The sequence below is a fragment of the Cupressus sempervirens genome, chromosome 4 (genome assembly GCF_028749045.1).
Source record: "Cupressus sempervirens isolate cs-2001-9-10 chromosome 4, ASM2874904v1, whole genome shotgun sequence".
NCBI lineage: Eukaryota > Viridiplantae > Streptophyta > Pinopsida > Cupressales > Cupressaceae > Cupressus > Cupressus sempervirens.
Genome location: NC_143121.1, coordinates 661,185,451 through 661,198,915, shown reverse-complemented (window position 1 = coordinate 661,198,915; position 13,465 = coordinate 661,185,451). Strand labels below are relative to the sequence as shown.

Here is a 13,465-nt window from a genome sequence, read left to right as displayed (position 1 = left end):
TCTCATATTTAAGATGGAAATCCTATTGCTGGCTTGCCGACATTGCTAAGCAAGAATCAACAATTATTGGAACTTGCATATCATTTGTATTTTTAAGTAAGTCTTCTTAACTATTGGTTACCTAGTTATTGATCCTTTATAACAAGTGTTTTCAGTATTTTGAGAGGTTAGATATTATTGCTAATAGTAATTTCTGATGTTAGTAATTGAAATTCCTTTGTTATTTGTATGCAATAGAACTAGAAGTATTGCAATCTGAACATCATATTTTATATATGCATTAGTTATTTAGATATTATTAAACATTTCATATTTTTTGAGAATAAAGAATTGCAATTTCCGCAAACTATCAGTGTATGTGATCTGTTTTAATTTTTTTTATAGGTTAAAATTATGCAAATTCCATGTTGTAGGCCTTAGTTAATGGGCCTCTTTTATTGGAAGATAATGATGGCATGAAAGGATGTACTCCATTTGTTTGTGTTAATCTTGTAAGAGATTTTCATGATTTTTCCTTGGAAAGAGTATGCACTTTTTACTTTGATTTGTAATTTGACATGTTAGTGCCATTGTTTGTTCCATTAGCAATTTTTATTTGAACCCTAGACAAACACTTATTCTCAAGGTAGTCATAATGCATAAGTGAGCTTTTGCTTGAGTCTACAAATTGCTATTTGTATTCCCATATTTTCTCTCTTACAGTTGTGTGCCTTTCTCTGTTGTAGCCTATACTTTCGAAGAAGAATATAGCAAGTTTTAAAAATCAACAATAGCTTGGAGGGGAAAATTTTGTTTCACTGACTTTTCTTTATTAAATGAGACAAAAGAAGTGAACAACCCTCACTTTAGGGAAAAATTAGGCTATATAAGAACTTTGTGTTGTAAAAACTATGCTTTTTGACCTTTTCTTGGAAAGCCTGTGGGTCTCACAGCTTTAGTGGACATTGGTATGAGATGGATACAAACAGGTTGAAGGGTTCTGAAGAACGCACTAACATGGTCTATTTTCCTTATATGCTGGAAAGTTGTACTGTTTCCAAATACGTTTAACTCTGAATAGACGAACACTGTAACACGATGGGCAAACAAGGTGGTGTCCGGCTAGGTCAAGATTGATATTTAGACTGTGTGAGGCCGTATGGCCACTATAATGACCTGTTCCTGTACACAAATTAGAAAATTGCTCTCCAAACAACTTTGGCAACCAAATGGAACTCGTACAACGATTTGGGACTAGTATTGAGGGTGTTGGGATGGCATACGGTTGGCAATGGCCAATGTACGGATAATTGGAAGACTGTACAGAACAGTCCATACGGTATGCTTGAGGGTAGCAGAGATGCCGTATGGTGGCACAGAAAAGGCCGTACAAAATGTTTGTGCAGGCCGTACGATAGACTTGTGAATGTCGTACGAATGACTATGGAGGCCGTACAAACAATTATGGAGGCAATACAGAATCTATGGGGGTAGTACGGTGAATAAGGAAGGGTGTACGGGAAACTAGGAGGTTGTATGGAAGTGGGGTTGCTGTACGGGGTTGAAATGAGGTTCCCAGTTGTGGATGAAAGATGGAAGATAATTATGGACCATAAACTATTAATCCCAAATTTATCAGACAAGCCAGATCAAGAGATTTGAATACAAATAATCCTTCAATTAATATAGATGCCGAAAGATGATGCCTCGACTTGCCAAGTCCGAGCAAAGTATTATAGGCGACGGAATAGGGTGAGGGTTGAATCCCACTGAAACCGGACAAACCAAATAGGGAAGATCTTTCACTTCCAAAATGGCGAACAACAGAGAACTCCAACAGGAATTTGCAGTACATAGAAAATAATCCAAATTGCATACCTAAAGACTACCTACAAGCCATGCTTAAATCCCTGTCGGGAAACTTTCCGAGGGTGTATAAAGATAGCCGACGGCGACACAAACTACGGAAACAAAATAAAAATGGGTCTGAGATATATATTAAATCAATCGGCCCATTAACAAGGTTTAATTAAATATATTTATTTTATGATAGGGACATTAGAAAAGTTGGGTTAATGTATGGTTGGTTTAGAATGATCTTGGATAAAGTATCTAAGATCTGAGCTGTTTAGCTATGTGCTTCTACTGAAGTAGTATTTTTATCGAAGTATGGTTATTTGGAGAACAATCTTCCTTAAAATAGATAGTTATTTTGAAGATATTATATTTAAGTGCATCTGACGTCTACTTGTCAATAGAAATCATTTTTGTTGTTGGAACGTGTGCAAATAAATTGAAAAACCACACATTTTAATAGAATACCCACTGTACAGTACAAATACAGTGCCGCTGCCAAAGGAAGTGAGCATGAAAGCTGTAATAAGCAGTAATAAGTGGTTTTTCACCATCATGGATCTTTTGAACAAAATTTAGAGACACAAGTTTTAGTTGTTCTAGGCACTTTTTCCTTTGTTTACCATTGTATATCATTTTCCTTGTCCAAGCGGGCAGTTTTTGTCACCATGGATGTGTTAAAATTAGGAGACATCACTAAGTTTTTAGCTGTTGTAGAAATAGATTTTTCACTTGTCCAAGTGAGCAGTTTTTTGTCACCACGGATGTGAATCTATCTCTAATTCTTATTCAGTGCATAGATGATGCTAGTGTGGATGGAGCATTAATCGTTCAACCCATTAATCACATGTTTGATCACTCTTATGTCAACAGGTATGCAAAAGTTGTTTGAATTTCTTTTCTAATTTTTATGTTTTGATTTCTTGGGCGAAAGAACATATGTGGTAGTAAATCAATTTCATATCATGTTTATGTTGGTTGGTTGTGTTGTTTAGGGAAAGCGAGGCATTATATTTAGAGTATAACAAAATGACTTACTCTTTTACTGAGATTGTTGCTCAAAATTGTTAGCAGTAATATTGAGAATAAGAAACAACCCTATTACAGGTTGAGGACCATGTTGTTTTTGTCTATTTGTTGTCTTTCTTAAATCTTGTTATTTGTGTCATGCTGTAATAAGACAAAAAAATGTTGAGTGGTTTTATATTTGTAGAAAGAATTCCTTTTACTTAAATTGGCCAACCCGGAGTATAATTTTTTCATTCTGGATGCTCCTAGAGTCATTCAAACAAGGAATATGTATTGACAGTATTTGTTGATGGCTTGGAAGATATTGAAGGCATTCAAATACAAGATGATTAAAATTTCACCTTACCAAAATACAGGTATTGGCCTCCTAGAAAATAGCAGGATCACTATAAGTATAAAATGTTCTGTAAAGTACTCTGTTGCTTCAGAAATCAATTTTGACCCTGCAATAAAACATCAGCAACTTAATAAGCCACACCAACTTCAGCAGTACCCAAGAATATATATATATTGCTGTCATATTCCCATCTATCGATGCATAAGTCAATCAAGAATATGAATGGTCTTTCAAAATACCGTAAATAATAATACCAGAGCCACCATGAAGAATATGTGCATGAATAAGACATCAGGATAAAATCATCAAGGGATGTTCCAAAATGGAAGGCAAGCTACTTACATTATAGTCAATTATAACAAAATCTATAAAGGGGCACGATCAAATCGGATAACAGTTCCATTGGTCAATACAATTAAGAGACAAGGAACTGATATTGATTACTATGGAGAACAAGAATTGTCGAAAACACTGTCATCCAACACAATTTCCTCTATCAGCGGCCATACCTACTCTTAACAATCTCACAAAGATTAAGGAAGCCACGACTTTATCCACATTAACAAAAGTAAAGACAATAAATGGCAATGGTTGATGTGTTAGCAGATTCATTTATATTCTGTACCGATCCATAGAGATTGGACATATGATAAATCTATTTCATTGGTCAATACAATTAAGAGATTAAACGGATGATAAATTCCATCAGTTAATACAATTAAGAGACAAGGAACTAATATCGACTACTATGGAGAACAAAAATTGTCGAAATCTATGTCATACAATGTAATTTCATCTATTAGCGGCCATACCTACTCTTAGCAATCTCACGAAACTTAAGGAAACCATTACTCTCTCCACATTAACAAAAGCAAAGACAATAATAGCAATGGTTGATGTGTTCGCAGATTCATTGATATTCTGTATTGATCCAAAGAGATTGAATGTATGATAAGTTATGAACTTCCTCATAATCCTCAATATCGACTTGTTCAAGACTATAAATATTGGATGAAGATTTGTCTAGTTTGTTTGGTTTCCACTACGGGTGCTCTGATATAACTTCGATTTGTCTCCTTTGTTTAAGACAACTAGCCTGTCCCTTATTGAGCAGATCTCCAATGGAGTAATTAGTTTAACATTTTTTAATTTTAATTTTTCTTTTGTTCACTGTCATTTATCATCCTCTTCCATTAACATATAAACGTCTATTTGTGCAATTTATTCTTGGTATCGATCAGAGTGTATTGACTTCCATCTTATCTCTTCACAATTGTTGGCCTCTATAATTTCTGCTGTTAAAGTGCAGCTTTGCCTGTTAAGTGCTGATTCTACATATAAATGGAATTAACATCACGTATATTTTTGTTCTCCTCAAGTATTTGTTTCTTCTCTGTTCTGTTATGTATTTAATCACTTTCTTACATTTGCAGCCTTTCTCTGATACCATGTTGAGGGAAAGGATCACTGCAAATGTAATAATACTACCATTTTTCTGTGTGTTCCAAATACAGACTTGAATGTTATATAAATGTGCATAGAAGAGACATGTCTCTATGGTAGTTTATAAATTAATCATCAATTAGACAATATTAACACACACACACACACACACACAAGTAGATATATGAGAGTTTGTCTAATTGATGATTAACCAATAGCCATAGAAAGATTATCTGTAGGTCAATTCAATCCGACTAAAGCTACACCATTAACACCTTGTAGAGGGACGTTTTGGAGACTTGAGGGGAATGGCTCCCTAGAACAAAATCACCACCTTTGTTGGGGATGCTCCTAGGTTGGTTACTATATGGCACATGCCATTACATACTAAATGCAATCTTTGACTTCAAAAGATTAGTTTTCCATTCGTTAGGAAGTTGCAGAGATGTTATATTGCAAATTTTGCCTTGAAGATTTCAATTCACTTCAATTAGTGTATTTTTGCCACCCCCTCCACCACTACTTTTCTCTCATCCACCCACTGCTTCCTGGCTGTCCCCAAATTTAGGCCCTTGGTCCCCTATCTCCAAAACCCCTCTCTACGTTCCTGCCACCCCTTATCAGGAAACTCCGTGGAAAACTACTTCCTAGTATATGTTTATGTTGAGAGGTGTTTAACAATAGGAACAGGGTATTGAGTCTTATGTTGCATAAAGTAAAAATAAAAAATAAATGTAACTATTTGTTTTTTGTCAAGTAGAATGTTATTATTTTTTAAATAAAGCCTCAAAACTTTAAAATGTACATTACTTAAGTACATGTAGATTCTATTTTAACTTAGTTTACTAAGAGTAATTTTTGTCGTTTTACCTTTTGTGTATTTTGTCATCTAATTTTGACCCTTCTCATAATCCTATGTGGCCTTATCTTTCACCTTGCCTATAATAGCAAGGCTTTTCTTATGCATCATGTATTCCAGTTCATTTTATAATCTAGCATTCTTTTTTTGCTACTCTATTGTGAAAATTCGTCCTTTCTTTTATAGGTGCTTCTGCCTACATAGGTGTATTGTAAGTCCAAAAGGCACCAAAAGCTATAATACAGATCCATTTTTGTATGGCTTTGTTAGTGTATAATCTACCTATGTTGTCAAATCATTGTCTCTGTACTGGTAGAATTTGCGTGTTGATGGAATTTGTGAGCAAAATATTCTCTTTCTGCATCAATTTGCAACATTGGTTAGTGCATGCATGTGTCAACACAATTTTTGGGTATTGTTTAGATTTTAAAAAATATCATTTTACTCCCTACTGCCATGTCCTTGGTACCCATTCCCGCTATTGCAAAAGGGTTAATCCTTGCCAGTCTTCACATATTGTTGTCATCAAATCGCCAATGTTCTTTGGTCCCTACACTTTGTCATTAGAGCTTGTACATATTATACATATCCATATCGTATGACTTTGTCAATGTATAATCTACCCGTGTCATCAAGTCATAGTCGTGTTCGTAGAATTTGGGAGCAAATATTCTCTTTTAGCATTGATCTGCAACATGGGTTGGTGCATGCGTCTGCACAATTTTTGAGTGTTTTACTTCCTATTGCCATGTCCTTGGTTCCCATTCCTGCCTTCCTATAAGGGTTTATCCTTGGCAATTTTCACAAATTTTGGTCATCGAATCGCCAATGTTCTTTGGTCCCTACTACACTTTGCTCAACTCAAGCAAAGTGATTAGGATTGGATGCCCTGATACCATCTAGATTGATGTCATTGCTCTAATTGTAGAGGGCCATTTCGATTAGTCTAAAGATTTTTTTTTTATGAAGCATAACTTTTCATTACGATATTGATTTTTGGTGGGTTTTTTTTTGGCATCTAAAAGTTGGTCATAGGCACTTTATAGCGGTGCAACTATTTTTTTTTAAATTTAGGATTTTCTATAGGGCCTGATATTTGAGTTTGAAGTACGATCTTGCTTGTATTTTTTTGACAAGCCATATCTTACGCACACAATATTCAATTTTGACTTCTTATTGATTCTAGAAAGGTAATTATGATCACTTCACATCCATCCATGTCATCTTCCATAATTTGCCTTAAATCTTAGTATTATCATTTGTTTACTCTCCTATTTGATGTGAGGAAATACTTGAAGCAACAAATATAATCAATAATGCATTCTAGATAGAGGAGTAACTGCCTATCTATATTTGGTTAAGAGATGGTCAATCTAGATTAGGGTCAATCTGATAAGATCATACTATTTTGCTTGATGTTACAAAATTTATTTAAGGGACTAAACAGGTGCCAAGAGGTGCACGAGTGATGACTAACTCTTATCACTACCTTAAGTTGACAAACAATCAATACATAGTTTGATAAATTGTATCATCAAAACATCATAGTTTGATAAATCATATCATCAGAACATCATAAGAGACCTCATATACTAACTACATCATCCATCTTGAAAGAAAATGTTGCCGTCCACACATTAAACAACAATTAAACATCAAAATATAAGGTAATATTTTCCATTGGTGACAATATTGTAGATGACGAACCCATAGGTAAACCTTGAGGCATAGTACATACACTTAGACCAAAAAGTATTTGGTAAATCAAATGAGTTTCAAGGGGGTGACAAACATAGTGAGGTCAAGGGGTAATGTCACTTGTTGGGGTTTGGGAGTAGTACCCCTCATGTGTTACCTATCACAATATATGTTGGGTTTAGGGGTGGAGCCCTATTGCCAAGTCGAAATGAAGACCTTCACAACCACATAGACCTTCATGGTACATACCATTTTCTTGATTTCGATAAGGAAAAACAGAATTCTTAAAAATCCAAAGAATAGAATTTTTAGAGTGCTAGATGCATGCCACTATGTGAATAATGCTTATGACCAACCAGGGACCACATTTGATTGCACATTAGGGGTTGAGGATCCTATACTCAAATAATAACTAAACCCATATAGTGTCAAAGGCACTTCAATAGCATTTCAATCATAAAAATAACATTCAACGTTCCCATATTTTTTCTAGGACTGTACTTTCATCTAGTTCATCAATTTGTAAGAGAAATTTCCTGTTTTGGCCTATGTCGTTGTATAACTGACTAGATTTTCTTTAGTTGAACTTTAAGAATGAACCAAATCTTTTTTTTAAGCAAAGCAACATAGGAGGTTTTATGGTGGATGTTTGAGGTATAGATCGTATTGTGTTGAAAATAACTTTAGGTCACGTAGTGAATAATGTTGATGCAATTTTTACTGTAGTGTAAGTGAGGAGTCATATGATAGAAATCAAATTGTCAAGCTGCGAAAAGACAAGTTGTATTGTGGGTATGACTAATGAAATGAAGATGAGCAATATAGTAGGATCAAGGATATGGGTTTGCCAAAAAGTTTGTATAGTGCATGAGAGGTTAGTGCGTATAATAGTACTTATAGCAATACACATGCCAATATGTGGGAAACGTATGTGAAGCAATTGTGTTTTTGAAGCAAAAGGGGTAGGCTGTATGATAGTAATGAGGAATCTAGCATGCACAACAAAGATAAAAAATATAGATTGTATGGTGCTAGAATTTAATTGTAGAAAACAACAAAGCCGCACAAATTTAGTAGGGTTATATTGTGCATTGCTCAAATTTATATGGTAGGCCATATAGTGAAGGTAAAATTAAGCCATATAGTAGGAGAAGACTCATTCCATATGGTGGTATTTAGGGTGATCTTCAATATTAAATTTTCTATTATTTTTCTTTTCCACTCCCCACAAGCTTGGATTTATTATTTTTGTTTCTTAAGATGTAGGGCCCACTTTTGATTTTCTGCTCTTCAAAAATCTTTTGCTCTCTCCATTCGGTTCATTCTATTGTATCTTTCTTGTAAATTCCTTATGAAGCATGTCCTGTTTTGACTTCATTGATTTGGAAATTGTTAGTGAAACATTGTTCTTTTTTTAGATCTAGAACTACCGAATTTTGCAAAATTTGTCTTGTGCATCTCAAACAAATTATCCTATTTTTCTAAATCATTTTGCATTGGCTGTTTATCATTGCTTTATCATTCATCATCTTCATTTATCTCTGTAGCTTCAATAAACTTACAATTTGCCAGATTTACTTCATAATCTGTCATTTGGCTATGAAATATGCCATGTAGAGAGTTTGTTTTATCCTTCAAACATGCCTATAACTCCAAAATCCCTTTGTTTTTTGATTGTATTAGACCTTTTTCCTACTTTGCCGATTCTTCTTGATATTTCGAGTTTGATGAATTTGAGTAAGTTGCTTCCTCATTGACTTCTTGGTTCTTCAAACCAATCATATACTTTCGATCCTTGTTCTCGATGGAGATTGTATTCCTTTCTAGTTGTGGTAGGAGCTGGTTTCTACCAACCAGCCATGAACCATTAATTTGTCAAATGTTTTCTTCTAAAAAGTGAACAACCACAAAATTGACAAAAAATGTTTGGGTTCCAATAACTATGTTGTCTTGTTAAACTCCAATAACTTTTTGATCTATACCTAACAATGGAAAAGTTGGGTGCCAAATGGTGGACTTGCTCACACTTTTTAAGATCTCCAAGTGTCTTTTAGAAGTACATTTGCATTAGATCTTTAATAAGAAATTGCATTGGTGAGATTCCTTCCAAATATCTCCATATTTACTATTATTGGTTTCTTTGTTGTGTTGACTATTAGTAGCATTGGATCAATCACTTGGTTGTCTAACAATAGATGTTCAATGATTGGATCTTCATTCTTGTTAGATTTTAAATGGGTCATAGCATGTATCATTGATTGTTCTTTGATAGAATAGCATGTTGAAGTTCAAGAGTACTTTGTAATAGGTCTGCTACTTTAATTGTTATAGTAGTTTTAAGTACTTGCCTTGTAATATTTGTTTCAAATTGCAAATGATTTGTTCTTGCACTTGCATTTACATTTGAGTGATGTCATTTGTTTTCCATAGCATTCTTTATTTTGGCCCTTGATTCATGGAGTTTTTTTTCCTATACATGGGTTTTGGTTGATTCAAGTGGATCTTGAAGACCTAAAAAATTCAACTCACTTAGAATCTCTCAAAATTGTCATCAATGCATTGAGCATAGTGAAACATTCTTGACGCAACTTGAAGCATGTTAAAAGGAGTTTGTATGCTTGAGATATGCTATCAAATTATTGGTCAAATAGGCAAACTAGAGGTTGACAAAGGGTAGAAAATTGACTATCTCCAAATCGGTAAAAAATGGTACCAAATTGAAGAGCTCTTTGAGAGCTTTCTGACACATTTTGAACGGACCAAATTTGAGTTCATACGTAAAAGCTACGGCCAGTCAAAGGTTGACCATGTGGACTAGTGATGACATCAACATGGTGCGGCAAGATTGATGACATGCAGTTAACTAATCATGAGGTGACACATGGCAATAAGCTGACATGGAATGTTGTTGACATGATAGAGTCTAGTGTTGATATGTGGCTACCTTAGAAAGCAACACATGGACCACTCTTTGGTGGATATGTGACACCCTAGTATATTCTTCCTAAAGGTGGGTTTGTTAAAAGTTTGAGAGGAGGATCAAACTGACCTCCCCATGCTGACATCCCTCTTCTCCAACATGCCGCAAGTGAAGTGGCATGCATTTTGTTTAATTTGAAGTTTAACTTCCTATTATTAAAGTCAAAGCATGTCGGTCCATGGGTAGAACCTTAGACACCCAACACTCCGTGCTGCCTTGATTTTTTCAGAATTTGAACAAAAGGTTTGGTTGTTATTAAAAAAGGAAAAGAAATAACACATGCTTTTATAGGGGGTCAAACCCACAACCTCTATACTCTACTTATCTTCCCAACCATTGCATCATTAGGTGGTTGTTATAATAATTTGGAGTTTGTATTTTTAAATTATTAAGCCTGCAATTTTGTTTAAAATAAGACTTATCTGTTATGTGATTGGGGAATATGGTTGTACTTTTGTTTGTTAGTTTTAAACGAAATGAGCAAAATATTTTTCCTTGGAAGAATAATGAAACTTGGAGAAGTCTTTTTAATTCTGTAGAGGCTCTGCCTATGTCTCTGGATTTGCAAACTTACAAGATTGATGCCATTATTATGATGCAAAAACTCTTACATTGCCATAGTCTTCTATGGAGTTACAAATTGCTTCCCGCTTCCACACTGCGATGACAGGAACTTGTTAGCAACATGTTTCTTCCTAGCTCCTTTGTCGTATTTAAAATGCTAAGAAAGAAATCAAAATTGCAACTCTCACTCTCAACAAGAGTATATAGGCATTAAAGCCTTCACAATAACAACTTCAAGTCATGAAAATTTTCTCAATAAAGCCACTAAGTTTTTATCTCTCCATTTTTCTCACAAGAGACCACTTCACTCCTTTGGCACGAAAAAACTCTCCAATAAATCTTTAGTAAGAGAGACAAATATGTCTCCGGATTTGCAAACTTACAAGATCAATGCCATTATTATGATGCAAAAACTCTTACATCGCCATAGTCTTCTATGGAGTTACAAACTGCTTCCTGCTTCCACACTGCGATGACAGGATCTTGTTAGCAACATGTTTCTGCCTAGCTCCTCCGTTGTATTTAAAATGCTAAGCAAGAAATCAAAACTGCAACTCTCACTTTCAACAGGAGTATATAGGCATTAAAGCCTTCACAATAACAACTTCAAGTCATGAAAATTTTCTCAATGAAGCCACTAAGTTTTTATCTCTCCATTTTTCTCACAAGAGACCACTTCACTCCTTTGGCATGAAAAAACTCTCCAATAAATCTTTACTAAGAGAGACAAATTTTCTGAAGTGACCAAATAAAAATGAAAAGGTGCAATCTTTCAGACAATTTTTTTACCATATAAATAATGGATTAGGGAGAAAGAAAGTTTGAATGTAGAAGGAGCAGATATAAGCTGTGAAGTGTGGAAGAGAAGAAGTGTGGAATAAGAAGAAATGGAGTAAAAGAAAAAGAAGAGGAAGTTAGTAGTTACAAGTAGAGAAGAAAAATTAAAGAAAAGTAAATAAAATACTTATATCTATTCAGATGTTAAATCTGATAAATATACATATAAAGAGAGTAAAGTAAAAGTGTAAATAAAAGATATTTAATAATCAGATTTTTATCTGATATATAAATGTATATTTTGTGTAAGAATATATAAGGAAGAGTGAGGCGTAGAGTAAAGTGATCTTAGCTGACTTCGGGAAGAAAGAAGAGTATATGGATTAAGACGAAGATAAGAAGAGAAAGGTGTGAAACAAAAGTATTCATCGTTAGTTGAGTAAGCAACAGTGCATAGGTGGAGACGCAATTTGTGCATTAGGTTAATGCTCATGAAGATAGTAGTGGGGATTGGTGCTTCCAGTAGGTCGGAGCCTGCGAAGTGAGGGAGTTGGAGGTTCTAGTGAGTTGGTGCTCAGGGGTTGATGCTCCCAAAGACAATAGTGGGGGTTGGTGCTTCCAGTAGGTCAAAGCCTGTGAAGTGAGGGAGTTGGAGCTTCTAGTGAGTCTGTGCTCATAAAAATCGGGGTTGGAGCCTCTAGTAGGTTGTAGCCTACAAATTTTTGTAAAATATCAAGTTTATATAAAAGCAACTATTTTGCTGTGGTTTTCTCCCACATTGGGTTTCCATGTAAAAATTGTGTTATTGTGTTCATGTGCATAATTGTTCATTTCAGCATTTGAAGTTAACTGTTTGGATAAAAGTTTTAAATTGGCAAATTTGTTATTATACTGATTTAGCCCCCCTCTCAGTATAATTGTGTGCTCTTCACCGTTATGATTTATGTATATTTATATTGTATTCTCCCTTCCAAGCAAGCCCAAGAGCATGTAATGAACATCTATTCTTTCATTTCTTCATTGTGACTATTAGAATCTACTCTAAATTTGTCTTTTAGCAGTCCTCCTCATCTGTACTAAAGATGATATAAGCCTGATTATATAATTGCACATAAATCTGGTTTATGTTCTTCAAATGCACTTGTACAAATGCTTCATACCTGGTTTATCTTTCTACCTTATTATTCATAGTGAATGACTTCCTTATATCTTTTTAAAATCTTCAAGATGGTAGGATCATGCTTTGATACCTTTGTAATGTCCCCTCGTAGGATAACTTATGATTTTGTGATAATTGCCTTGGAATAACCAGCTACAAGAGACTTCCTTCGTTGAATTCTTGATTGCTCCAATGAATTACAATGCATGATACCCTTTGAATGTTCAAATTATGTAACTGATTAGAAATATTATATTGTGAAATGAACACATTTATGGATCGGATTGAGCAGTTAGATATATATGACTAATTTGGTCTATATATATGTACTTAGGGTAATTCACAATAATATGACTATCTCTATTATGCTTGATATCACAATATAAGGTGATATCACTTACGTGAATATTAGTGTTGTCTTTGAAATGATGAATATATGCCTACAGTCAGATTTGTTGGTCGGGCAAGTATTCAATCTTCGCAGAGCCAAGTAGTAGGAAATAAAAATAAGTTATAGTTTGTTGCTCTATCACCTAACAACTCTTATTTTATTTTCTGATCTACCCTGTCTTGTTTTCTCCTCTGATTAGTAGTCTATATATATATATATATGGATATCTGGTTCCAAATTGGTTGAATAATTTCACATGAACATTAATATATATGTAATAACTTGCCTAAGTGAAACTAGGTATTATATCTACTCGTGTGAGCCTCCTCTTAACTCCCGTGCGGTGCTTCCGTTTTTCTTTGAGAATGGGATGGATTCTTAATATATATTGTGCA

General features: G+C 34.5%; 1 protein-coding gene across 1 annotated transcript in view; it reads left to right on the top strand.

Moving 5' to 3' along the window:
• The window catches only part of LOC149562989 (uncharacterized), a 175,567-nt gene that overhangs the window by 37,312 nt on the left and 124,790 nt on the right, over positions 1–13,465 (top strand). The window contains exon 4 of the mRNA XM_089826430.1: positions 2,627–2,706. Coding sequence (XP_089682556.1) covers positions 2,627–2,706 — 80 coding nt within the window. The remainder of the gene's footprint in view (positions 1–2,626; positions 2,707–13,465) is intronic.